This window comes from Hippocampus guttulatus, chromosome 10 (genome assembly GCF_054856545.1).
Source record: "Hippocampus guttulatus isolate MCC_2025c chromosome 10, RoL_Hgut_1.0, whole genome shotgun sequence".
Classification (NCBI taxonomy): Eukaryota; Metazoa; Chordata; class Actinopteri; order Syngnathiformes; family Syngnathidae; genus Hippocampus; species Hippocampus guttulatus.
Window position 1 is genome coordinate 6,878,171 of NC_141270.1, and position 27,758 is coordinate 6,905,928.

Here is a 27,758-nt window from a genome sequence, read left to right on the forward strand (position 1 = left end):
AAATCTCTTTCCACAATCCTTACGAGTTATAGAATAAAGTTAAGTGCTGCACTTTTAAAAAGGGGTTTATTACTCGTCAACAATTGTAACTTCACTTCGATGAGCCTATGACGAGGTCATATGAACCAAAACACAAACTGGTGCTTGTTTCTAACAACCATTGTTGGCATGCAGACACAATTGATATGTGATGAAGTGAGTCTATCCCTTTATATGTTGTCCAAAATATTGCCATTGTTTATTCTCTCGAGACCATATACGTTTTGTTCTTTTGCCTCTCCGAGCATGAACATTACTGCATGTGGGCCATCACAAAAAGCAACAGTTGTAAGCTTATCTAGCGTGACTGTGCATGCCAGCATGTATTAGCATGTTAGGCTTTTGTCTGCGTGCGCTTAGTGGGTGACAGTAACCGCTTCTTCAGAGCTCCTCGGTCTCGCCGTCATAGGGCACGCCGTCCAGCTCCACATGGATGCTACAGGGCTCGCTGCTGCCCACCCAGCCTATGGGCGTGCGGTTAAAGGAAGGTCGCAGCTTCAGGTCGTCCCCGTACTCCAGCGTGGGCAAAACTACCACTTTGTTCTTCTGAGTGTCGGGCATTTGGAATTTCATGAACTGTAGGGCCTTTTCAAATCCGCCATAGGGCATGGCAGTCCTGTCAACAGGAGGCGAGTGTCAGTTTTATTCACAGAAAAACACAAGATAACATGCTTGTTAAAGCTGTCAAAATCCCGCTTTGCTGGGTTCTGCATAATAGACATTGGCAGCCAAATGAGCTGTCTATGGCTCTAATTCTCCAATTTTATCGGTTATCTCCGTGTGAAAGAAGTTAAAGTTGTTGGTGTACAGAACAATGAAAAAAGAGAGCTTGGTCAAAGAACAGAACCCTCAGGTACTCCACAAATTAACATAGCTCTTTTTTTTTTTTTTACAGCAATTTGGATAAAACACTCTCTTTCCTGAATAAAATAATTCGGGAGTCATTTTAGCCAAACATCACACTCAACAAATGTTATATTATTATGATTTTTTTTTTTTAATGTACGTGAATACCTGTTGAAGCATTTGTACTTGCGCAGTTCAATATGATGGTCAGGGCCGGGCATGAACCCTTTCAAGGTGGCGAGCAAACTTTCATCACCCTTCATGGCCTTCTCCCATGGTGATATGTAGGTTTTCGGGTGCGTCTTCTTCGATGCATCATCTTTTCCACCATCTATGAACAAAAAGGAAAAAACTGGAAAGTCTGTAGCAGTTTTCTCGAGGGCGGTCGCTGGATGGATGAATGTGTGTGTATAGTGGTACATTGGCCTTGAAGGGACCAAAGACTCTTGAAAAAGCACTCCTTCGTAGAGCTTGTAACAAATCGGTGCGATTTCAGCAATCCTTCCTACCAATCTTTTTGTGTGGATCCCTCACCCGACCCTCCATGTAATCCATCTTTCCCATGCTGACCTCCGCCTTGTCCCCCCGCACTTCCTCCGACTCTTCCTGCTCCTCCAGCTTCTCCGCCCTTGCTCCCAGGCTTTGGTTGGGTCATGGAGGCCCTTCCCCCATACATCATCCCTCCATAATGCTGTTGACTGGTATCCTTGCTGAGGAGATACCCGCCCAGATGTATTGTCTGGCTGCCCATCTGACCACCTTCTGTCGGGACAAATTTTTGCAACTCGTCCTAAAAGGAAGCCAGATCAAACGAAACACTATTATGTCCTGATTAAACCCTTTGAACGTCGGACCATTTGCTGTAGGCTACCATGGAGTCGCCATAGAAGATGTCGGGGTTGTTCTCGTAGATGAACTTGTCCACCCGCTGCTGCCTCATCTTGAACATCTTGGAGCCTTTGTTTTTGAGTAGCGACAACTCCTCCAGCATGATGTCCCTTGGTGTGCCAATCTTTCTTCCCAAGTCAAACTCGGATATCTTCACCACGGGCTCGTAATCTAGAGAAGTTCATTCATCACGTTAAATCATCAACTTGATGCGATAGTGGTCTTGTCAAGTTTGGTCATTCGTAGACTTACCATCCTGAGAGATATTTGATATGTCAATGATGACTTTGGTGGGCTTTCTCCTCTTGATTATTGGGGTGGGTGTTCTTGCAGGCATGGCTGTGGGGGTGAAAAGTGAGAGCAATGTTTATTTGGACAGTTGGGAAACCAAACAATCACTTAATGTTGGGATCATCATCTGGATTCGATGAGCTTTGTCAGAGTTTTGACTTGGATGGTGTTAATGTGTCTTATGATCCACCACATGCAATGATCAAAGCTCAAGTTTGTTTGAGCTGATTACTGTACTGTACCTATAGTTCAAAAATGGTTACAGATAGGACAAAATCCCTTAGACAAGTTTGTTTTTGAAGGACCCCTGTAAATAACAGTTGCCATGAATTTTTCGAATGCAGTACAGTGGAACCTCCAAAGTTGAATTGTCAAATATTGGTGAGATCAAAATATTCCTCCCTGAATGTTCCAGTTATTTATAGTTTGTTTTTGTTTGGGTTGTTACCCCCGCCCCCTATTTTTTTTCTTTCTTGTTAGATGGCCATAAGCACCTCCAGTTCTCAAACATGTAGAGTAGCCCTCTCATTAAAAGGAAAAACATCACATTGCGTGACTGTAACACAACCCACAAGGTTATTTTTAATGTAGCCATCCCTAGCCAAGACATTGAGCAACGAGTAAAGGTGTCATTTGACCATCGACGAGTCTGATACAATCCGTTAGCACACAAAAACACACCCGCAATGTAATCTTTATTTTCAATACCTTACGGAACACAAATACGACTCAATCTAGCGTTCGTGAAATGCATTTGTGCTCATAGTTTGAAATTCTTAAAGATGATTAAGTGCAGTTTCTCAGGTTTAACACCCTCCTTTTCTGGGTTTGGTGACGGCATATTACATCTATGCGGTGCCCAGAGTGGGAGGGCCAATGCACTGGCCCATTCCTTTGGTCTTTTGAAGATGCAAGCAGATCATTCAAGTGGCACCAGATTAATCAAATAAAAAATAATTCAAAGGCCTTCTCAGTAAAAGTTTTGCATCGCTGCAAATATGAATAATTGTCACCATTTCCTAATTCCTCCAGAAAGGATCATTCCACACACGTCTACCTCTAGTAACTGTTTTGCAGATTTGAATCAAAGCTGTCAGCTGACTAAAACTCACCTGTTTGTTGTTGTTGTTGTTGTTTTTTAATAATCCAAAGAAGTAAGAGACCCAAGATCCCGAATTGACAGATTCCCCAAAAGCGTACCGTCTAGTGAATCCCGGTTCAGGGGTCAGCACGACACCCACCCTACACTCAAATGGCAGGTCGTCTCTTCCAGGCTGTGGCTCCGGGTGGCAGCGGTGTGGTGGAGGTGGATTTTGAGGAGTATGAATAGGGATGCAGGAGTTGCTAAGGCATGGAGGGGCGGGTGGGATTTGGGGGTCAGTCATTTGGCCAGCTTAAAGTGCTGATGGGGATATTAAGGGAACAAAATGATTCTCCCAGATGGTTGTGGAGTGTATATTTAGCAGCAGGAACGCAGGGAAGCCTCATCAGTTACAAGATAACCCTCAAGAGACCACAAGGGTGTCTTTAGGCTGCATACAGCGTGAGAGGAAAGTGTGGGCAAGAGCAAATTCACACATGTACACTGTGCAGGTGTGAGGTTAAGCATATGTGTATTGAAGTGACTCCGGGGCTGTTTGTGTAACAAAGTGAGGGTCAGACACACTACACCTGACATGTCTATCGACCAGGATTGGGCAAAGTATCGCCCGCTCCATTCTTTAATCGAGCGCAAGCATTTACATGATCAAGAGCCCTGGAATTACTCCCTCCCCTCCACTAAAATTAGATCGTTAAATTTATTTATTTGTGAATTTAATTGTATCTCAAACCTTGAGACTGGAAGTATCCTTCCATATGTGCCCCGGACTACACACTGCAATACTCCAGCGCCACCAAGTGACCCCCCAAGAAAATGCAGATGCTTTTTCCAGCACCACCCAGTCATAGAAAAAACGGAAAATCACAGATATTCTTCAGTTACAGCCAAACAATGAAGAGAGACCGGTAGTCAAAATTAAAGCATGACTGAATGAGGAAATGTTATTGTGTCATGAAAATGTAATTCCTATAGGTGCATAAGCAATATTGTTTCTTGATTATTTGTCTTATTCCTTGTATTATTTATACCCTATTTTCTAACTAACCTTAATTTGAATTTAAAATGTATTGCAGTAGCAGCTATGAGTGTATTATACTAAAATACAGTATTGTAATATGGTTGCATGAACTATGGATAGACCGATTACTGTATTGGCACCGATATTTGGCATGATGATGATTATTGGCATTAGCCTTTTTCGATAAGAGAACATATTATTCAGATCAGATCGAGAAATAAGAACTTGAACATGTTACAAATTTGAAAAGCTGTCTGCTAAACATACTGAGTGGCAGTTAAATGAAGTTTTGGTGTTTATATTCAAATTTTTTACAGAAATATTTTACTTCTTGTTGCAAATATTGGCTCCAACTATCGGTCATCAGCCTCCTTGACTATGAATCTGTATCGGCCCGGAAAACATATCTGTCTATCTCTATAATGAACAAGTGGGGGCAGTATGAAACCAGACATGTCAGACAAGTAGTGCTTTTCAGATCTAATTTTATTCATCTCATTTTATTGGAAATATAAACATCTCCACACATTTCAATATCCAGACAGATTTGTAATTTTCGCACTTTACACCGTTATATCTCCAAATGCCATTTTGCAGCCTAAACATCATCCATACTGTAGAAAACAGCCCAAGTATAACTTCTAATCTAACTCTATCTTCTTCAAGCATTATTTTTAAAGGAAAAACACATCTCAGTGCGTCAACTTTTTGCCATCTTGCCCATCGAATCTCTATCCTGATCCTTCCTAATCACCCTTTATTAACATCTTCAGGCTGTGGTGTTCATGACTTAAACAATTTAATTTAAAATCTTACGTACCAACAAAAATAGGATTCACTTCTTCATGTGTATATTTTAATCGCTGACCACATTCAGTTGTCTGTCCTATTATTATCCTACTGATCATTTCCACCTCTCCACAGCCTCTCTTGTGTCATAAAATCCTATTATTAATTCTCTCAGTAAGTCATCCCTTCTCTTGCACAACTTTATATAAAATCAACAAAATACACAATTGTTCATCTGTGTTATTTAATTAAATAAAAGGTATGAGTTGCATATATTTGCAAAGACCACACTTATCAGCTGTGCCATTGTTTTATTAAGAAGCTGTACATGGCTAATACACTGTAACGTAAAGTAAGTGCACATTGTTAACTGGGGCTATGAGTGGAATTAATACCAGAGTGCCACAAGAGTAATCCATAATGTATAATGACCTCATAGGCGTTTTAAAAAAAATTAATTGCATTTGAAATCTAGAATGTGTTTGTATTAAGCCTATGGTTTGCTTTATGATGTACTGAGTGTTAGTACAGAAAATAATCTACCGGTAAGTTAATGTGAGTGATCAGCAACAGTAAAAGGATGAACATGTTTATGTCTAAAAGCTTGAACCATATATCTTAATATGATATTGTGTTCAGAGTTGCTTGTTCATGTGTGTGTGTGGGGGGGGGGGGCACATCCCTTTCCAAAACCAAGTAACCATAAATATATTAAAATATGACGTGATGTTTGCCTAATTCCTTGGGAAAACAAACAAACCAACACTAGCAGCAAATGTAAGTACAAGGACGAGTTAATGAACAGCACACCAGGACTTAGTTTCCAATTGTTTAAATTGCTCCAGGTCTCCACACATGAGCCTGAACACCCCCCTTGTTGGCAACAAAACGCGGCTTGGGTGCCTGAACTGGGTTGGACTTGAGAGGGGGCAATGAAGAAAGAATACTTAGCTCAGGAGCACTTTGGAACTGCCTGGCTGCCTGTAGTCCGGTGTTGTAAGACACCGGAATGCAATGTGCTGCTACACCAGGCACAAGGTTCGGCGGAGGCATGGCAGATAATTTTGGAAGGCTGGGCAAGCCACCTATTTGGGAAGAAAGTGAAACTGACTCTCCGAATGGGGCTCGTGCCAACTTGAGGTCTGAGGTTGGATCAGTCAGACTAGGCGGTGGAGTGGTCATATCAGAGTCATCTATACGCTCTCCGAGGGTGGTGGCTGAACGAGGTGCAAGAACCTTTGGGACCAGTGTGGGAGCAGACATAGGTGTTGGTGTTGAGAATCTCTTGATCTCATAGGCACGAGCAGTTTTTACGGGTATCTGCTTCGGTGAGGTTAATGAGCTGCCCACCATTGCCGTATGATGTCCTTGCCTCTTGTCGTGGTGAGAAGGGCTGGCTGAGAGATTTGCAGCACTTCCACTGTAGTTAAACATGGCAGAGTTGAGCTGGTAGGGCTGCCTTCTCATGAAATCCAGAGCTTGGATACCTTCTCGCTGTGAGCCACCTTGACTCTTATTACCTGGCTTGCTCATGTTCCTCTGAGGCCCTGTGGGGATAGAAGGAGCTAGGAGTGGGTTATACCCAATGGGTGGAGGGGCACGCACATTGGAGGAGTATTTCCATTGAGAGGAACTTGAGGGGATGGAGGAGCTGTGGAGGGGTTGTGCTGTGCCATGCAAGGGCACTTCGTCTTGGTAGTGGGTCGGTGGAGGGGCATCCACGACATACATACCCATGCGGTTCTGTCTGCGCTCAAAGAGCTGAGCCCCCTTACCCCCTGCTTGAATGATCTGTGGGGCCTCCTGCAGAACCCGAGGCTTTGGTGCTACCGGGGGCGGCATCTTACCTATGCCGATCGCTGTACTGCTTGCCTCCTGCGTAGCATCATAAAAATCTTCATAGAATGGGTGACTATGCTTGGGATTTGTGGCCCTCTCATCAAAATTATGCACCATTGATAACAGCTCAGGATTTGGTGAATTCTTCTTGACTTCTGGTACATTGAACATAGGTTTCGGTTTTCCACCACGGCGTCGAGACTCAAGTAAGATTCCTGTACGACCTCCTTGACCAGAAACAGGGGTTGGAGCTATCGCTTCTGGCTCAGAGACCATGGACACTGTTGCTAAAGGTGTCATGGGAATTTGAATTGGGCATGGAGGAGGAGCTACTGGCACAACTGGAGGGCAAAGTGCAACTTGTTGAATTGAACCAGGAATTTGAGATATTGAAGGAATAGGAGCTGAAGCCTTGAACTGTGGTGTAGCTGACAATATGTGCTGTGGTGGACCTGATACCACATGTGATGAAGCTGAAACTATGGTCTGTGATGGAGCAGAAAACATGGGCTGTGGTGGAGCTGGAGGCACATGAGGCACATTTACATATTGAACTGGATAAGCAGCAGTCATCTGTTGCGCTGTGTGTGACGGCTCTACAAAAAAGGAACTGGTCGAAGGGTTTAGGATGACAGAAGCCCCGGCTGTGTGAGTTACAGGAGCAGAAGCTTTAGAGGAGCTTGCAGGACCAGGGGACAGCTGTAACATCACTGATGTAGCATTAATAGCTTGCTCTGGGATGGTGGAAAATGGCGGTGGAACAGCAGCTGCTGAGGTAGGTCGCTGGTTTGTCTTTGTGGCAGATGGATTGAATGCTACCGGAGCTGTTGCAGCCCGGATTGTAATGAAGCCAGGTGTGAAAGGACGTGCAGTTCTATTGAGAACATTACTGGCAGGTGCTTCTGGTATGGATGTTTCAGCTCGTGGTGTATTGCCAGTGATCATATCCACAGAGTCGATGGCTGGCCTGGGTCCCCCTTGCATACTCATTTTAGCTGTTCCACCTGTGGCCTGGGATAGATCTCCATTAGACATGTTAAAGCTTGGTTGCACTTGGTATACATCTTGCTGCATGGGCGTATACCCTTGACTGTCTGGGTAAAACATCTGTGCTTGCTCATATATAGCCTGTTGGGCTGCCTGAGACTGTATCGCCTCTGCCTTTTTGGCATGCTCAGCAGCCCTTTTCCTCTGCTGTTCAAACAGCTGGGCACCTTTCCCTGTGGTGGCATCCAAGCCCGGACTTGGAGCATCCTCTTCCCCATCCCCACGACCTTCGACACCCGCAGTTGCCCTTTTCTCAAGCATATCCAAGTAGTCACTATCCCAAGTTGGGTCTGGAGCAGCCGAAAAGCCCTCTTCCTCAAATTCTGACTCGCTACCAGGTAACACCTCGTCTTCTTCTTGCGAGTCCAGGCACTGATCCTCATCCACACTGCCAAAGCTCGTGAGGGTATACTTCTTGGAGCGCTGCCGCCTTTTCTTGAACATCAACACCCCTTTGGAGTGAGGATTAGGAGCGTCCGTCAGTAGCGATGCAATTGTTCTACACTTGCTTCTGGCTTCCTTTACATTCTTGTCCTGTGGCGTATCTCCTCGGTTAAGCTCTGTAGAATGGAATATCCACAGCTATTAGTCATGATTGTTTTTTGATTGCACAAAATAAACACACAATCAATCTGTGTATCCTATGTAAATATACACTGGACACATATTACGGTTTTAAGATTTGATGACAACAATATGTGTTAATACTGTATATGCAGCAGTAAAGGTCAGACATCTCTGAGGTCATCATATAAACCCATCTTGAATGGCAGGGCTTAACAGCCATCAATCACTTCATCTTCTGCCGCAGTAGCACTCCTGGAAAAAATTCCAGGCAAGCCTTAAGCTTCTCACATTAGCTGGACTGAAGGGTAAATCTGTGAGTTAGTTAATATATGTGCAAGCTGGCGGAAAGTTGCAAAGTTGCTGTGTAGGAGGTGAATGGAGGTGAGACAACATGCCCTAACTGCACTTTACTTCTAGGTACGACATGAGCCTATGAGGTATTTCCTTGTTGTACTTTGTTAGTTGATACCAGGGTCTGAAATCAATCAAACTGAAAATTTTAATTTTGAAAATATTTACGACCAAAAGTCTTAACGTGCGTGGGGAAAGCAGATTCTGTGCATTGTGATGTGCAAGGGCAGTGAATTAAAACATGTCCTACCCGATGTTTGGGGGGGGGGGGGTTGTATAAAAGGGGGTTCCCCAGATGACAACTATTTTCCCAAGTTAGTCTTTTTTTGATTACATCACCATTCGACAGCAGTCCTTCTTCTGGTCCCTTCGGAAGCACTTGAGAAAGGTCTTAATTTTTTTAGCTCACGTATGATCACCTGATATTTCTGGCACTGCAGACTTGTTTCTAGTTTGGTGGTGGTACAGAATCCTATGTGTGTATTTTTCAAAACTGTTTATTGTCAGTTTTTTTTTAAAAGTGTGGGGTCTGTAACAGTAACGATCTTTTAGGATTTGAAAAATCCTTATGTACAGTATGTACTAGAGAACTGGACCAAAGACTGCTCACTGAACTTTGTGCAGAAAACTGATGGTTAAGAAATGGAAATGCTCTGCTCAGTGGTATACCAATGAGAATATTTATAGACAACTGAACTTACTGGCTTGCTTGGCCTTTTCCATGTAGGTCGTTGTAAGTTCCTCGTCGACGGGGTTATTCACAGGGCCCACCATGGGCACGAGCTGGTTGCGAGAGCGCAGCATCAGTGCCTCCTTTGCCCTCTCGGGGGATACCAGCGGCACGTTGGCAAGCTCCAGGAAGTCCTCCTGCTCTCCATCCCGTGGCCCCTGGTCGTCTGCTGACGAGATGATGGAAGATGTCTCAGTTGATGTCTGGGAGGACCACAATCCTGGAGCAGGGGGCTGGTAAATTACTTCCCTTCGTGCTACCCCAGGCAGCCCCCCAGTTTCGCCTCCCCCGTGTCCTTCTGACAAATTTGGGTAAGCCTGTGCATCTGGGGCGCTGTCATAGCCACTCATCTCCGAAGTTTCCCCACCCTCAGGAGAGGTCCGTCCCGTCGGTTTACCCGTGTTGGAATTGGGGCTGCGTCGTTTCTGACGCCGCTGCCTCTCGTAGCCCGCCACGTCTGCGTCGCTATCAGTCTCGCCATAGTAGGCCTCACTACCGGGGGGTGAAGTCAAGCCGCTGGTTAGGGAAGATCGGCTACGGTGCACCTCTCGAACAGGTGCTTGGTGAAGGTCTGTGGGTGACAGGGTCTGCAGGGAAGCACGGTACTCCTTGTCGATGCGAGGAGAAGGGGCACGAGTCACAAGCACCACAGACTGAAACCCAGCAGGTACTCTGCAAGTTGGAAGGTTTAGACTTTGTTTTATCATTTGAAACACCATCATTTTGCGTACTCAAGTCAGTTTTGATATGCCAGTTTTAGAACTTAGTTGGCAGAAATTTACAAAAGACTAGACTTGAAAGACTTTACATTAATGAGACTTGACTTAGAATTGAATTACAAGACTTGCATGCCTGAAAATCTGCATTTCAAAATTGCAGACGTGTTTTATTTTTGAAAGAAAAGTTATTTTTTGTGTAATGTACGTGAACCTGGCAACTATCAGTCAACTACTTTATGGTACAGTGTACAGAGGCCACCTCATGAAGCAAGTATAGATGGAGCTCCAAAAAATATTACATTTAGCTTTAACAATTGTTTGTTGATGATTGCGGGAAAGACAACTGTATGTGACATTCTCCCACCACTGCTTCTTATAATAGGTGAACCAACATAATCCTTTTGTTCTCACCTTTTAACACGGATGTGTAATATCCCCTGGGAAGCGTCTATGAGGATCATAGCCTGGGCATGGGATAACTCATCACATGGCTGGTCGTTGATGGACACCAGCTCATCAGTCTCCTTCAAACCAGCTCTGCATGCCTTGCTACGTTTGCGAACCTACATTGGAACAGATAGGAAGAAATGCAGTCACCCAAAACAATGAAAGGAGTCTCTTGTGTCTAGGAATGCAAGTGAGCGTTTGTGGCATCTTAATTCCAAGAAACTGTCAAAGTGAGTTGGAGTTTAATGTTGTGCTTGTCTGCCTACGTACTGACAGGTGCCGTTGTAACAAGCAAACTAATGTTTCGCCAGCTTCACAACTCAGTGTTTAGGCCAATCAACTGTAAAGCGTACATGACAATGGTTGTGTCGTGTATCTGCGGTAGGCCTATTCCCTGACAGCATTGCCTTGCTGTGAACATATTCCACATGTTGCCGCTCAAGTGGGGCACTCATACACTTTGCTATTTGTGCCCGAGGTTTGTCAGGACCGTGGCAGTGTGCCTCTCCAAAAGTGTCTTGGGTCCAATACAAACCATGTCAGTGAGCCCCATTGTGAACAAAAGTCTTAACCTTCAAGTTTTAAGCAAGTTTGAAGTTACTGTGGCATAAATGAAGCAAGTGAAGACGAGTCGCCGTTAAATTTCAAGAAGGTGGAGTTATGTCATTGCTCGGGTTCTGCAACTCATAAGTCAAGTCATACAATCTTGCTTAGCCACCAAAAATATTGCCGCTGTCCTTTGAAAAACATGTATGTCCATTTTAGTCATTTTATTTTTATTTTTTTTATGTTAATGGGGTATGCGCGTTTCCTTGAATATAAATGCAGTAGTCTTTTGAGCGCCCATCATGAGGTGACTCTGCATCATAGCATTATTGGAATGTGTCAGTTTTTATAGGTAAAAAAAGTTATTTATAAGTCAGCGCCAAAAACACATTGAGGCGATCCGATTAAAATTCATTGTTGACCAGTATTATGTATTCAAACCAAGTCAGTGCAGTGTCGCTTGCACAGGACACAGTATCGACCGTCCTGACTATACCTTTCGACTTAAAAAAGAATCGCCTGAGTCAACTTAATTAGTTTTCTCCTCAGCTATTCTAGTTGATACGTAAGGCAATCGCACATCCTCATTTAGCAAGGCCTTTTTCAAAGTGGCCTGCTTCTGGTGCAGAATATCAATGATTCATTCAGTCACCTTGCGGTCAAAAAGCGTAACAGTTCTTGATACCCTTACAAGCCCACAAACACACGCATACACGGACGGGAGCACGCCGCTGGTACAGAAATACACGCTCACTCATAAATAAACACTCAAGCGCGCACAGGCACCGGTCCACAGGCGCGAACTCAGCGCTCCCAAAACTCCAAAGTGTCAGAGCTCTTCCACCTGTTGGTGTATATGACGTCCGACATGGCCATGTCTCCCCTGCTCTCAGGGGTGAACGAGCACGCCGATTTAGGAATGGGAGCAGCTGTCCTTTGCCGTAAAGGTGATTTGGTGTCCCTGTCCTTGGGTATAAACACTACAACTAAGTCATCTAGATAAAAGACGTAGGTTGTAGGATTGCATCCAGACTATTTATTTTTATAAACTCGGAGCTATGGCTACCAAGATTAGTCGACTAGTCACGACTACGTCGACGACCAAATCCGTTGACACGTAATATAATGGCCAATGTCATAATTCATATTTTTGTAATTTAGTTTTTTTCTCAAAACTGCCTTGTCTCCGACTTCTCTTGCCGGCCCTCTGCCCGTCTGTGACGCTCATCTGGGTCAGCCATGATGTAAACAGAAGAAGCACTGTGGCAGTGTAAAACAAACAAAACTCCACCACTCGCCACTGTTAGACTGTAAATTCACTTGCATCGTAAATATTCACGTTTCCTTTCACTTGCGCCGTATTACTGATAAAACTGAAACTGTGTGTGAATTGTGAAACTATTATCAGCAAATTTCATGACCACGCATGTTGTGAGTATGGACAGCAGAATTTGAAGTACATTGAATTTGTTACCTCAGATTGTCTCAACTTGGGCAGCCACCCATCCCCAAAACAGAATTTGCTCTCTTTTTTCACCACGTCTTCACAATCAGGCTCATGATCAGGACTTGTCTCCCTGGGGACACTGACTTCGTCAGGAGCATATTAGCACTGAAAATTCTCTTCTTTGCTGTTGTTCATTGCTTACAAGCGTTTTGTGTAACCTGTAGCTTCATTCAATCACACTTTTGACACTCATTAGCCTGTCTTCTTCTTCTTTAGTGTTTGTCTCCTTTTCTCTTCATTTGGAGTTGATGTGGGCTGGCAAACCACCTCATTTGTGCATTTTGGCAACTTTTCTGGTACCCCGTACTCTCATGTTCTCAAATTTTACGGGCAAAACGTGACCATTTAGGGGCAGTCTGGAGTGACAGTTTAAGATCAGTGGCCATTTTCTGTTTGAAGCCTTGTAATTGCAGGATGCTGTTGATCAGTTATGTGTTGCTTTGGTCTCACAATGTCGGAGGATGAACAACACGATGATGTCTATTTCAATACCAGCAGTTGTAATTCTTCTTTTTCTTCTTCTTCCTTACAGGTTTTCCCTCTGGCTCACACATCTGGATGATACAAGTGATCTCCAATTTCAAGGCTCATTTCCTCGTAAGTGTTGGCATGGGATTTATGGGTGGATATCCTTCCAGAACCCAACCTTACCTATTTACCCGGGCTTGGGACCAGCACTGATGTAGGCTGGCTTGACCCCCCTCCCTCCCAAAATCAGAGGCTAATGCTAATTCTAATTGAACCCAGATTTGGTCGAGTCATGAATCAAACAGTTTTGCTGTTATTTGGAATTTTGCTCTTCAGCTAGCTCCTTGTTTGTGAATATTAATTTGTGCAAAACAACAACAACAACAAAAAAATACTAAACAGCTGCACATTCAAAAGTTTAGAGGAGGTCAAAATAAGTTCACCGGTAAAGGTTGTAGTGTGTTTTAGGTTCATCCTGAAATCTCACCTGAAATCCATAGACTGAACTTTTTGCACTTCTTAAAGCAGTTTCTTACTGAGAATGGCAAGTATAAAGTGCACTTGTTTTATATGCACTAAACTGAAACACACACACACCCTGGCTCACCATGACCCACCACTTCTTGACCAAAATAGAAACCTGGTCGGTCAACACATAATAAAAATCATGTTCTCGTTGAATCATTTGTGGGCATAAAAGCCTTAATAGATGTCATTCAGCTCTTGTGACAGATGATGTCAGGGATTGAGTCCTGATAAACAATAACAATTGTTTGGCTTTTCTGTTTTGTTTGTGTGCCTTTTGTATACACTGTAGGTAAATGTCGCTTTGAAACTTAAAAAAAAAAAAGTCAAATTTAAGGAGGCAGAAGACCACAATGGTTGCGATGACCTGGACTCATCACACCACGCGGCATCTTAATCCTGACTTTAGTGCAGTGATGAAAGTGTTTCCATATAAATCTCAAATAACGGGACAGCTTGAACTCGAGCGGAATGATTATAGTGCCAATGGCATGTCCACCCTATACAATGAAAACACATTGACAGTTGGTAAGAGGTTCACCTGAATCACAAACCACGACCTTAACCATTAAATGTGGACAAAGTCATTGATAAATACCCACCAAGGTCATGTGTTCCCTATTTTTTCTGCAGTTTGATTGACGAGGCTTAGTGGACGATGTGACCAGTGTTCCCATTTGAATTTGAAATTTAAATGGTTGACATATACTGTATTTGTTTAGCATGGGTGCATAGCTCATATTGTCATAGTCAGGCCCCAAATGAGTCTGGGAATGGAAGGTAGTATTATTATGACCCCTGAATAGTCCTACACAATTCCGATTTTCACTTGCAAATTCTAAAATATCAACTTTTGAAAATGACAACTGTCCTACCGAGTGCTCCATCTTACCTTCGCCACCTGAAGTGGTTTCTGGTTGTCCACGCCACCCTGCAGACGGAAGCCCCACGGTGCTCCACCGGACAGTGTAATCAAAACTTCCTCTGCGACCATTCTGATGTTTTTTTGACCTGGCTTTTTAACGTATCTTCTTTTTCCTGGATATTACCCCGTTGTTTCTGTTTTTTCTTTGCTTGGATGGGGGCCCTCAATGCCTTGGCCCCATGGTGAGCAGTAAGGGCCCCCTCAAACACTCCAATCTACGCTTTGTCTGTCACGCTGTCCTGGCTCTGACGTTTTTCTAAGTCCAGCCCAGAGGACGACACTCATACCTGAACATACATGCACACAAACATTCACACACAGTGAGGTGCACACCGCCCCGACCGCCCTGGCTAAGAGTATGATGGGAGGGAGGTCCGCTTACACCGAGGAATGCCTTTCCCCAAATGAGCGAGGGACGGCTCGAGCGCAACACTTGTCCTGTCGCTCAGACCTGCAGTATGCCACTGAGCTGCTGATAGCCCCTCCGAAAATAGCTCACCACTACCGCTGCTGTGCCACCAGATCTTGCGGATGGAGAAACAATTATTTACACAAGTTAGCCACGTGAAATACGGAAAAACTTGAGTATGAGCAATGCATTTGTGTGATTAGGGGGGATTTTTAAAAAAAAGGATAAAGGGTTACTTCAAATAGTTTCTTTTAACAATAAAATGTTAAATTCAGTAAAATAACTTTAATCTAACTTCAGAATGCAAATAAAATAGTTGCTTTAAATGTAATCATAATTCACGCTCATTTTAAAATTTTATGGACTGTAATTTATTCATTTTAGTTTGATTACAATTTTTTATGTTTTTAATTTTTTTGTTATCACTACAAATAATCAATCAGTTAATTATTCAATTACCGAGTAGATAAAAAATAAACACATTTGAAAAAAGAAATCTGAACCAGAATTTTGTGGTGAAAAAAATTCAAAATGAATAGTACAACAAATATGACAAGATTCTTGATAAACTAAATGCTCGTTGGATCGATTAAAGTCCCGCTAAAGTGAAAATAATTGTCTCGTAAATCTGACATACCACAGAGAAGAGTGGTTTGAACAGCACTGCCAAATTTTAATGATTGAAACAAAAAAGTGCTGTCAATAAAACAAGACTTCAAAATTATTAAGCCTTTGGTGGCTAGAACAAATCACGCCGGGTCATCACGATGGTTTTCATGCGGTAGGGACCAGCTAGTTTGCGGACTAGCCGACTTGAGGCTCGTAATAATAACTAAGTAACTCGCTGTTGTGCCTGATAACCACTGATGCCAACAAATGCGCTCAAGTTCCGTGGGGGAGAGGAGACGCATGCTGGGCACGGAAGTGAATCATTGGGCTGTGTTTTAGCCACGCCAACTGAAAAATAAACAAAACTGAAATGAGTACAACGTAGTTGTCAGTCTTTGCACGGTTTTCAGCAATTATGTTTCAACCTTTTTCAAACTTTGAATCATATGTGGCCCGTGGGTCATACGTTGCTCATCCTGACTTAAATATTTCAAGCCCACCTGTACTATATCTTCGACCATCACCTGTTTATTATACGGGATGAGTTAGTTGGTTGATTGATGTGAGGCTGCTGTGGCATCCAGTCAGCTCCTCGGGAAAAGAAGACACTCAAGGCTGTCATCATTGGGCTTTTGGGATAAATGGAGGATTGAGTAGCCAGCATAGCTTCACTGAAATGTGCCTCCAATTGAACTACTGAGTGAAATGCTGTACAGATGGGGACGATACTCATTTCTATGATACACAAATGTTAAGTGTTCCCCTTCCCATTCTTGGTATGAGACTTGTGAATTCACCTATTGGCCTTTTTTTTTTTGTCTGAACTTATGCATTTTTTGCTGATCACCTATTTGCTATTATGTGCTATTTCTGAAATGCCCTCAGGTCCCACGAAATGGCACCAAATCCCTTCATTGAAGAAAAATAGTCCTGCGACAACTTTTAGCAGATCGTAACATATTGTCACTCCATTAAAAGCATGTACAGGTAAATTATGTGAGGTTTTTTTTCCATTTCCAATTAAAACTACAAGAAAAAATATTTTTTGTTTTTAATATAAAAATGAAAAATTATAAAGTTTGGAGATACGTGCGTTTCACACAAATTGGAGATATTTTTCATCAAAAATAACAAAGTAGATACATAAAAAAGAATGCATCACCAAATGTTGATGTTTTTTGTTGGTTTTAATCGAAAAATTAGTTCTTTGTTTCAATCAAATCAAAGCAAACAGGTTGTTTATTGTATAAAATGTTTTTGTATAAAAAAAATTAAAACATATACAGATAGTGTTTGGTGATACTTTTCACATATTAATCAAAAACATTGAGATTTATTTTGAAAATTAATCAAATGTACTTTAGCGCTTGTGTCAAAATTTGGAGATACAGTTCAAGTACCAAAAACAATTTTTGGAGTAGATAGTTGAACATGAAATTATGGAGATACATGTTTTCTTGCATAAAAATAAAAACATAATTTGGAAATAGATGTAATGGAAAAAAAAACAATATGATTTTCTTTTGGCTTCGCATGTCATCTCCAATTTTTGTGATTGTATTTTTTTCTTTTTACTCAAACCACAAAGAAAACACATTTTCTCCCTTTTTTTGCATAGAACTGAGACTTTATCACATTTGGAGATACATTTTGTTTTATTGGACATTTAGGACATTTCCTACTTTGAAAAATTGAGTTGAATCAGAATCCATTGCATCTTTGGTATCCCGAGCAACAGAGAGTAGATGCATGTAAACATGGCTGCAAAATGATGCTGTATTTTCCTTTGGGGAACGGACTGGTCTTTAAAGTGTTTTTATTTATATAGTATAGGGTTGTATTCCTCTGCAATGTGGCTAATATGAACGCTGTGCTGGAGGGAACCAATGATAGCTGTTCCCTTTGGCAGCTCTGCTCTGCAGCTGTCTCCGCATCTCAGGATAGCAGCTAAGATGGGCCCTCTGGGTCAGACACTCGCAGGAAATGTCACCCCGTTTTCTCCACCGTGGTGTCAGATCTAACGAGTTAAAGCGTGGTCTCCTTTACACAGATTAAACGCACTCTGGTTTGTGTCAGGTCTGCAGTTACACCAGAATGGAGAGGGAGATACATATATTCGGCATCAACTACTCGCAACATCAGTTGTGCCATTACTACCCTCTTTTGGTCAGTGGTGGTACTGTAATTATGTGTTTGAGCGGTGGAGGTTGCCTTTTTTTTAACATAATGAACCCCCTGAAACTTTCAGGGTGGGGTCACGTATGTGAAAGGGAATTAAAGAAAGGACGTGTCATCTTTACACTGCAAGAAATGTATTGTGAATTTTGTTTCATAGAGGTTTTTCTCCTAAAAGCTATTTTGGGGTGCAGGGGGCATAATGAACAATATAAACTATAATTTCATCATTTTCTAATGTGCCATTACAAATTATCAGCACACCACCCAGAGGAACCACAAGCAAACGTGACAAAAGTAGTCACTCTGCATAGAAGACGTACACTTGTACTGTAACCACATATTTGCAATTCACTACTGAATACGCAGGAGCCCGCTATATTATGTTCGAGCCGTTTTCTAATTGATCACCGTTTTGAATGCATTGAATTAGTCGCGGGCGGCCCGGTGTTCGCGCATCGACCTCACAGTGCAGAGGTACCGGGTTCAATTCCAGCTCTGGCCTCCCTGTGTGGAGTTTGCATTTTCTCCCCGGGCCTGTATGTGTGTGTGTGTGTGTTAATTTTCCAACGTAAGAAATGTTGTCGCCTTACTCCATTTATTATTTTATTACCATGTAGTATTTGCTAGCCTATTTACATGATTCAGTAATCATAACAGTTTTAGTTTTGAATGAACACAATGCCTCAAGTACAAATTGACCACAGTGTGGCGCCAAAGTCTCGCAGTTGGTTGTCAGTACTCATGCGGCTGATGTCCTCACGCGCACAACACATCCAGTGAATTGAATTTTTTAGTGAAATTTTTTTTTATGGCTTTTTACAGAGTACAGGCAAGTCGGATTTTGAAGTTGGCCCCTCCAGTGTAGTACTATGGATGTAGTGAATATTTAAAACCATAGGTAGGCCAACTAATAGCATCTGTATCATAGTTTCATAGACACACACAGACTATTATCATACACATGCATGTAATCTTTATCCTTTGTGAAAAATGGCTAATATTTATGCGGCTGCCTGAACGTTTTCTTAGTGTGTCTCTGCATCACCAGAAGGAGCAGCACAGTGTCCACTGAAATAAAACATAAATTACATGTTTACTTTCTATTTAATAATGTCAGTTCTCTATGTTTTTGTGGACAATATGGAATGTTATTTTTCCTAACGCATTACAACTCGTATTATTTTTTTTGCGAGGCTGTAGCAGATTCATGTCATTTCTTTCATTGGGGAATGATGATTTGAAATTCTAACATTTTGCATTACAAGCGTGGTCGTGGAACAAATCTCGTATTTGCAGGCACCGCTGTAAACACAATCTCAACGGGTGAATGTTTTTGGCATTATTTCCTGTCAAAGGCATGCTTGTTTGGCACCAACAAAAGAGGGCAAACAAAGAGAATGAGAAGACTACAAAGGGGGATATCCTCCTTTTCAGTGTGTTTTGTCCTGTTAGCCGCTGCACGCTAACATCCTGTTAACCAAACAACTAGCGGTGAACATTGTTGACTTCCCCGTCTTGGTGTGAGCGTGCAGTGGAAAGTTGGACATTTGATGATGTTCCTTGAAATGTCGAATGTGCAAAACCGCAGGGTGTTAATGTATGTTCAGCATTGGGTTTATTTGGCCTTTTTTGTGATGGTTGACTGCAGCGTTACGCCTGCACAGCAATAAGGCGCGGGCACGGGTCCAAGTGGCAGCACTGATGTGTAATCCCGCGCATAAGCGCGGAGATGACATTTTGTATACCTGGTTAGCCGCAGACAAAACACATCTGTGGTACGAGGCCAACTAGGACACCACGCAAAAAGATGACCAAATGTGTCGTATTTGCAGTGTTTGACAATAGACACATTGTTGTTGTTTTTTGTGCTATTCAGGACAGTGATTCCCAACCACTTTATTGTGAAGGGTGACAATTGAGCCTGCCCCCCACCTTTCATTTAAAAAAAAAAAAAAAAATATATATATATATATATATATATATATATATATATTCGTTTATAACAAAGACAGTGAACTATTACTTTGGTGCCATCTTGGAGCCCAGGAACTATTCTAGTCAAGAGAGCAGCTTCATTTAGTCAAGACAGAGCCTTGTCCATTAGATTAAAAAAAAAATGCTTGCATCATCTTGTGGCATCAATGAGTCTTATTGCAAAAAAGAGCACATCCGTAGCGTTAATAGTCCCTCTGTGATCATGTGAACTATATTGGGATTTCCATACATCTAATTTGGGAATCAACTTTTGCTTGATCATGCCTTCATATTTACATGCTCCAAAAGCAGCTAATAAGGAACTGGGATTTTAATTTTAATTTTTGGGAGCTCCTCAAGCGCCAAATCATGCCTGTCATAATTTATTCAAGGCAATGAGCTCTCTGGGAACATATGACAGATGTCGGCAAAAAGAAGGAGAAGGAAAGGGGGGAGCATTTGGTAAACATGGCATGGTGGCTGCTAACCTCCATGAATGGCATCATTCATCCTCCGACACGATTACGCTGTGAATAATCCCGTGAAGGCCAGGAATCGAAGGCATTTGGGAATACCACACGGGACATTGACATGACCACAGCGTGTAATCCACTCGATACATGTGCTGCGTGATAGCGTTTGGATGCCACAGATTGTATGATGCAACTACAATATCAAAATCAATCACATTCTTGCATTTGATGATGCGAACAACTTGATTGAACAAGACTTGATGGAATGGACATTTATATCTGTAGACTGGTCCACTGAGTACTTAGTTACATTATCAAGAGTCTTGTAATCTGTGTTGTTTTTAATTTAGCCACCCCACTCCCATGACATTATCCGAACATGAACGAGATGGTTCTAGGCTGTCAAAACATGTTGTCCTCTCAATTGCCAGGGCCGTAGCAAGACATTTGAAGGCCAAAGGCAAACAAAGTCAGGGGCCCCCAGGTGTGATATTGGTTCGGCCACCATGTGAATATCTATTGTTGCTCACTGTGGTCCAAGGAATGCTTGCATGGAAAATTAGAGGGAACAATGCCTCAAAATAAAATATCGGGGTGGCTTGCCTGAATGTGGCCCAACTCTGGTCATCTTTGCAAGAAAAAGGATTTGGTTTAGTTCATTACTGGTTTCCCAGTTGAACCAAAATAAATACACCACCAAATGACTGCGCATCTGAGAAAACTCCAGCTGTCTCGTAACCCGACTTGATAGTACTCTTATAGTATGATAGTACCCTAGAATTATATTAAATGGTGACATTACTGTGAGTTTTTTTAGTGTAGTAATTCCATGTAGCGCAATCTTAGCCTAGCACATGCTTTATTATCTTAGCATAATTTAAGAGGCATGGACTAGCCCATGATCGGACGAAGATTCAGTTGTTCCTTGACTTGAAAGTTGAAATTTGACCATGCTTGTCATAACCAAAATCCCTTATATGAAGTCAAATCAACCTTCTCCGCTTAAGTGAATGAGAACCCTGTTGATCCGTTCTCAACATGTTGTATTTTTTAGTTTAAAAAAAACAACAACAGTTTTTTCCAACATTTTTGACTTCCCCTTAAATAGAATGTCAAAAATGAAACAGCCTTTGCAACCTGCTTTTTTACACTTCACTTTGACCGAACTTTATATTCATTACTTTTTCACCTTTTTCGCCACACATATTTTTTAGGACACACACATGCCCACACAAGACCTTGCAGTAAGTTAATACACACACACACACACACACACACACACAGCATCTTATTTGCTTGCTAACTGAAAGCTGTTGAAAAAGTCCAAAGTGTGTCACCAAAGTTCAATTGCCCCCTCGGGATGTTCTTGGGAAAAAGAAAAGAAAACATACGTTTTGTGAAGGTAAAAACGACCCTGGGGTGCTTTGTCGCTCACAGGAAGCCAGCCAATCTTGAAGCCTTGTAACGCGATACACTTACAAAACACGTTCCAGACTTTGAAGGAATGACAGGAAATAATCCGATTGGCCAAGAGCAGCCTCTTGCTTGCCAAATAATGAGACCTCAGTTCAATAAACTGTAGATCGGTTCCCTCCCAAAAAATGAGTTTGACAATACTCTGCAGAACATTTTCCTAAGAACAGTTCCGTTATATTTACCTTTTCAGTACTGTGCATTCAATACAATTGCGTTTGAATCATAGTGACACAACGAAGGATGCCCCACCCCATCTAATTATATATTTTTTAATCAAGCAACGTTTTTTAAAGTTTCAAGCATCACTCACCAGATGAAAAAAATTCTAAAGTTTATTTTTATTGTACATTTACAAAAATGTCAGGTAATAAAAAGTAATTAGCTGTACACAAACTCACAGTAAAAACAATAATATAATAGAAAAACAAAAACAAACCCTCCAGTATTATTTTTCTAGACAGAATGAAGGCACACAGCTCCTCTATTTACACAACAAAGAATAGACAGGGTATATATTTTTTCAAACATTTGTGAAGGCCCTGTGATCACCTTACACTCATCATCACAATTTAATGGGACTTTGTACAAAATTTTAAAATCATTTGTATGGAACAATTAAATCAAATGTTACTGTCATTGACGTTTTTTCATGAAAAAATATTTCGGTTGCTGGGAAATTAGTTAAGTGGCACTTTTTGTCCAAATTCAAAGTAAATATAAATTTATCGAGAAAACTTTTGCACTCACGTCATACGTCGTCACCATACTTCCAGCGACAGATCCTTTTTAAAGCCTTAAAAAAGTGATTGAGTTGAATTTATAATTGACTAAATACAGTATTTTAGAAATAACAAATAAAAAGACTACAAGGAGAGGCACATTTTTTGTATGTTTTACATGTGTAAGTCTGCCAGCAACACGAGGTTAATACAAAAAAGAAGTCATATTTTCAAAAGTAGTGCACACGCACGCACGCTCAAGTTCATTTTTGTATCTCAACCTGAGACAATGACTGAATTGAAACATATTCAACATTTTAGGCAAAATCACAATGACACGATTGTAAAAAAAAGAAAAAGAAAAAAAAAGATATACCTTAAAATAAACACTTGCCAATAATTTCAGTGCTATGCAGGCTTGTAATATCGGTTGCCGTGACAACCTCCAGAGACGACTTTAATGGTCAGTAACACTCGAGGAGTGAAGATGTGTAAACGTGTCAGAGAATAATGAAAAAAAAACATTTAATTGTGTGCTTCACTTGTCTTGTTTTTTTTTTCTTTTTTCTTTGCACATTTTGTTCTGTGCCTGCGAGAGAAAATGGCTGGCCAATTTGTCCGTCTACACTTGCCTCTTTTGTGCTTAAATTGGTTGAAAAACAAATCATTTCATCACCCCAGGTGAAAGCACACAAAGTTCCATGCGGTACATTTTCCAGAAAACTCAACATTTGGCCAATTTCTTCCAAAAATGAATACCCTAATGGGAGATGCGCACAACAGGCAAAATGAATGCCTTACTCGCTTGTCAGTGGCCACCTTTTGTTAGCAATCAAATAACGACTTTTAAATTCTCTTTGAAGTCTTAGCACGATTATCCTCTACAATCGTTAATTCTCTTTTTTGTATTTATTGCTGTTCTGTGTGTAAAGTAGCAGTTGTTTGAAGGTTTATAATTGTCATAACATCAACGTTAATTTCTGTTTCCCGTCTATGGAACTTGGCATTTGTTAGCATTAGGCTAGCAGACATTGGTTCGTTGAAATTATATGGTTTGGTTGAACATTTTGGTGTTGAAATGGACAATGTTTCATTCTCTTGTATGTGTTGCTGCTCTGTGTGTGCAAAGTAGCAGTTGTTTGAAGGTTTCAAATTGTCATGACATCTATGCTAAGTTTAATTTATACGCCGTTTCGCATTATATTTTAGCAACAAGCTAGTGGACTCCATTTGATGATATCTTCTTTGATATATCCAATAGTGAACCATTTCTCAGTTTTTGTTTTTTATTTCATCTTCGCGACTGTTTTGTGTCTCTCTAGTTGCAACTGTCCATGTATGATCATCTTTGATAAGCCTCACGAGATGCCGCTGTTTTGCTGAGCAACAGAATTCGAACATGCCCAGAGGTTAAATCAGCTGGAAACTTGTGTATATATGCGATATTGGATTTTTGTTTGTTTGGCAGCGATATTGGGTTTTTGTCTTTGTCTTTCAAAATATTTTAAAAATCATGTTTTCCACAATCTCTCTCTATATGGATATTCAAATAAAGCTGCCTTTACTTGCCTTGCTTTCATGAACAAACTATGAGAGGCATTTACTCGAGCGAGGCGTTTATTTACATGGATAACGTTTCCAGTGAATCCTTTGAGAATTAGGATAATGACATAGTAGGAGGATAATTCATGAGTAATCGACATCACCTTCTTTAAATGTTTATAACTGTCAAGAGATGCCACATCATTGCAGCAAAGCACTACATAAAGCTACTCAATTGACTTCAACACGGTTCTTCGGCACCAAGAGGCCACAAGATGGCGCCAAAATCTAAGTTTTAATAGAGGGATCGTCATAATGTGAGGAACTCGGGTATGCATTTTTTGTCTTTGTCAGATCAGTTTCTCTGTGAGGGATTATAGAGAACTGTGAAATTCTGCAACATTGTTAGCATAAGTATAAGTATAACTATAAATGATAAAAATTGTGATTCTGAAGGTTTCAAACTGCGCGGTCATGATTGCAAATTTTTTAAATGGCCTCATTGTTCTCATCTTGTTCTTTCTTAACCTTCAATCTCTTCCTCTCCAAGACTGTTTATCAAGCCCACTGAACAATGTGACAATGTGTGGGACCGACGGGGGAGATAACCCTCCCCGCCCTACCTCAAACCCTCCCCCAGATGGACAGGAAGTTGATTTTAGTTCTGTTTAGTGTAGCACTGGTTAGAGGGAGGTTGGAAGGAAGACCAAGTTCACACGTGAATGCCGACGGGAAAACGCAAAAGTGACTTCCGGGTATTGTGATAGTGGCCTTCCAAGCAAGAACAGCAGTAAACAAAAAGACATTATTCACATTTGAGCATAGACCTCCACCAAGAGCTAAAGACAACCTCCTTCGATATACTGTATTGTCTAACTCTATAACATATATAAGTCGCACAGGTCTATGAGTGCCTTTTCCAGAGATTACTTTCTTCTTATTAATGATTGCTTAAAATGGGTGAAAAGTTTGGCCTTGTTTCATTTTACTTCACTATTGTTTTGTGTTTTTTGTTATTGTAAAGTGTCCTTGGGTGTCTTGAAAGGCGCTTATAAATAAAATCTATTATTATTATTATTATTATTAAGCTTCTGTTATTTGGATTTACTCACTCCATGGGTGCCTAAATCTGAGTCTATAACGTCAAACCTTCCCAATTCAAAGTTTTTTCGATCAGTCCACTGGCCTTTTGTTCCCACGCCATTCAGATGTTGTCTTTTTTTTTTTTAAATGGATGTGCTTCCACCAGCTGCCAGTAGCCAGAGGGATGAGAGGTTAAAGTAGTTGAAGCACCTCGTAGCTGCTGTGTGCTTCCTGAGTTGTGTGGCGAGGAGGCCTCTGAGAGTTGCGCTTTCCTCGCCAAACAATGAGCGTGATGACGGCTGGTGAAAAAAAAAAAAAAAAGCACGGGAAAGACGTATCCTAAATTGTGCTGGACTATTTCCTGTCACTCGAGTTCAACCATTTTTTTTTCACTCTTCTTGCAGTGACAAACTAGCAAAATGAACCAACTGAGGAAAATGAGCCACATTTTACTGACATCAAAAATGTACGTGTAGGTTTAACTTTTATTTGAGCTAAAACTTATAAAATATTCTTTTCTGGTGTGTTTTTAAACTACAAACTCCAAAAGTGAAATCCATTGGCAAAATTAGTAAAACAACACCAGGCCAAACTCTTTAACTTGTATTTGGTTACCTGCTCCACATTTGCATTCACAAATTCGCCTATCGTCAGAATGTTTTTTTTTGGGGGGGGGGGGGGCTCATCATCATCATCATTGTATGCAATAACAGTTTTACTTAAGCGCAATCTGAGGGCATCTTGGTGCCACTGAACTATGTTGAAGTGAGTGAAATTCTTCATTTAGACAAAAGTAGTCCTTTGTGACTGTCTTGTGGCATTTATAGACAATAGCAAACCCTTACTATATTTCTCTGTGTATGGATTGCATATCAAGACCTCTCCACAATTCACTGTGATCCAGTATGAGAGCTATCTTCGATAGCGTCAATAAAACTCGGCATGATTATCTTGATGTGAAACTTTTGTGTTGTATGCCCCTAAATAGTGCTGATATCCCAAATAAAGTGGATGTTTTTTTTATGTGAAAATTCTTCTTTTTAGTTTGCTTTTGTGTATAAAGTCCAGAAAATCCATGATTTCAAACAACCCATGGAAGCAATAGAAAAATGCCGACCAACCTCTGAACATTCCAATATTCTTTACTTGTCTTTCTTTTTTGTTGCCAGGATTTAACGCTGTTCTTGTGACATAAATTATACTAAAGAGCTGGTGCAACTTTTATTAGGCACACCTGCATGATCCCGTACAAAAGCTACCTCTGATAGCTTCGATCAAAGCTGCGCATGATTGTCTTCATATTGGGTTCCAGTAGATTGCGCTGGCATCCCTAGTAAAGTAGACATTTTGTGTGTGTGTACTGTATGGATGTGCATGAGTGCACATGTACGAAAAGACAAAAAGTACAACATAAAAAAAAAGAGAGCGCGCCGAATAAACACGCTCAGATGTCAAATCTAATTTGTCCCAGTGTGGGACAAATAAAGGATATCTTATCTTATCTTAATTGGCTCTAATTGCGTCCTTAAATCGCAATTTTGTGCTCATGCGGCCACTCCGCCTCATGGGACATCCTTCAATTCGATTGGATGAGAAGGATGAAAATGTGACTCGCCAAGTTCTGTGTCCAGAAACAAAAAGTCGGCTGTTGTTCCCATTCCTGCTCAAGTGTGTTGTTTTGTTGGTGTTTTTATGGCTGTTGTTGTTGAAAAGAAACAGTGGGCGCCAGGGTACTTCCGGGTGGCCGAAAAGCGATTGATTACCTCTGATGTAAACTGAAACGATGGCAAAAACTTTGTGGGATTTATGCCATCAGATTATTCCAGTAGGACCAGTGGTTGGGGTTTTTGGAAGGCATTTTCTCACAGTGTTATGTAAAATGTTGGGTTGAGTTGTTTTTGACTCATTTAGGAAAATGGCTAGCCTGCCAACTAATGGTAGCTCTACGGTGCACTCTCTATTATACCATCACGCAAAAAGTCTGTCTCATTCGACAGAGCCACAGAAAAGTCAATTCATTTGCCAATTTCTTTAGGATCATGTTCATGATGTCTACATTTCCTTGGTGGTGAGATATCACGTTGGTTTACTTGTGGTGCCATCTGAGATTTTGCCACCCGGAAGTACATAGGGCGTCATGATGAAAAGGTCAACTAGTGGTAGTAGTCCAAATCGTCCACACCGTACAGCTCAGCCAGGGTCCTGAACCTGGGGCCCCAGTCGCTCAGGAAGTCGTAGTCAGAGTCTGAGCCGCCACTGGAAGAACTTCCCAGGGAGCTGAGGCTCCCCGCTATGGACTCAGCCCCCTCATAGCCATAGATGTGCAGCGTGTCGTACGGGAAGCCTTCACGGTCGTGGTCCGCATCGTGTTTCTTCATCCCAATCATAGCCGCCATGTCGCCCTTGCCGGCGGAGGCGGGCTGCACTTGGTGCTGGTGTGGCTGGGACTTCTGGACCATAGCGTAGAGAGACGGGTGGGGGAGGCAATCCGGGTGGCGAAGGAGGGAGCCGTCGTGGAATGCTGACGTCAGGATGGAGACGTCGTACCTGGAGGAGGGAGGAATAATGCATGATAGTATTCTAGGGGTCTAGCGGGAAACAACTAAATCAAAATCTAACAAGGTTTGAATTGGGCATATTGCAGTTGTTAG

The 27,758-nt window shown here is 41.6% G+C and overlaps 4 protein-coding genes across 6 annotated transcripts in view; 1 reads left to right on the forward strand and 3 right to left on the reverse strand.

Annotated features, from left to right (window-relative positions):
* Positions 1–27,758, forward strand: part of LOC147199082 (uncharacterized) — a 122,858-nt gene that overhangs the window by 1,019 nt on the left and 94,081 nt on the right. For both annotated transcript variants that reach the window (XM_086121691.1, XM_086121690.1), the window contains exon 3: positions 13,259–13,323. The gene's annotated coding sequence lies outside the window, so the exon portion shown is untranslated. The remainder of the gene's footprint in view (positions 1–13,258; positions 13,324–27,758) is intronic.
* On the reverse strand, positions 197–3,399 carry myoz1a (myozenin 1a). Of its 2 annotated transcripts, none has more exons than XM_086122067.1 (6): positions 3,177–3,399; positions 2,026–2,112; positions 1,757–1,944; positions 1,420–1,675; positions 1,054–1,216; positions 197–655 (listed from the first exon to the last, which is right to left on the reverse strand). In XM_086122067.1, exons 2-6 carry the CDS (start codon positions 2,108–2,110, stop codon positions 421–423), a joined length of 927 nt encoding a protein of 308 aa, XP_085978193.1. In that variant the 5' UTR covers positions 2,111–2,112; positions 3,177–3,399; the 3' UTR covers positions 197–420. The 2 variants fall into 2 exon arrangements, with proteins under 2 accessions (XP_085978193.1, XP_085978194.1); XM_086122068.1 differs by having other exon boundaries at positions 1,456–1,675; positions 3,177–3,396.
* Positions 4,672–14,713, reverse strand: synpo2la (synaptopodin 2-like a). The gene is made up of 4 exons (XM_086121682.1): positions 14,612–14,713; positions 10,638–10,789; positions 9,479–10,179; positions 4,672–8,419 (listed from the first exon to the last, which is right to left on the reverse strand). Exons 1-4 carry the CDS (start codon positions 14,711–14,713, stop codon positions 5,805–5,807), a joined length of 3,570 nt encoding a protein of 1,189 aa, XP_085977808.1. The 3' UTR covers positions 4,672–5,804.
* The window catches only part of cdh5 (cadherin 5), a 30,605-nt gene continuing 24,924 nt past the window's right edge, over positions 22,078–27,758 (reverse strand). Inside the window, exon 15 of the mRNA XM_086121683.1 lies at positions 22,078–27,654. Within this exon, the coding sequence (XP_085977809.1) occupies positions 27,261–27,654 (394 nt within the window). The 3' untranslated portion in view covers positions 22,078–27,260. The remainder of the gene's footprint in view (positions 27,655–27,758) is intronic.

Coding starts and splice junctions, on each gene's coding strand:
- myoz1a (XM_086122067.1), bottom strand. CDS start 2,110: ATGCCTGCAAGAACACCCACCCCAATAATCAAGAGGAGAAAGCCCACC. Junction 1,676..1,756: donor TCTTCTATGGCGACTCCATG/GTAGCCTACAGC, acceptor GCTTCCTTTTAG/GACGAGTTGCAAAAATTTGT. Junction 1,217..1,419: donor TGGATTACATGGAGGGTCGG/GTGAGGGATCCA, acceptor TTTTGTTCATAG/ATGGTGGAAAAGATGATGCA.
- synpo2la (XM_086121682.1), bottom strand. CDS start 14,713: ATGGTCGCAGAGGAAGTTTTGATTACACTGTCCGGTGGAGCACCGTGG. Junction 10,790..14,611: donor AACCACTTCAGGTGGCGAAG/GTAAGATGGAGC, acceptor GTTCCAATGTAG/GTTCGCAAACGTAGCAAGGC. Junction 10,180..10,637: donor TTACACATCCGTGTTAAAAG/GTGAGAACAAAA, acceptor TCCAACTTGCAG/AGTACCTGCTGGGTTTCAGT.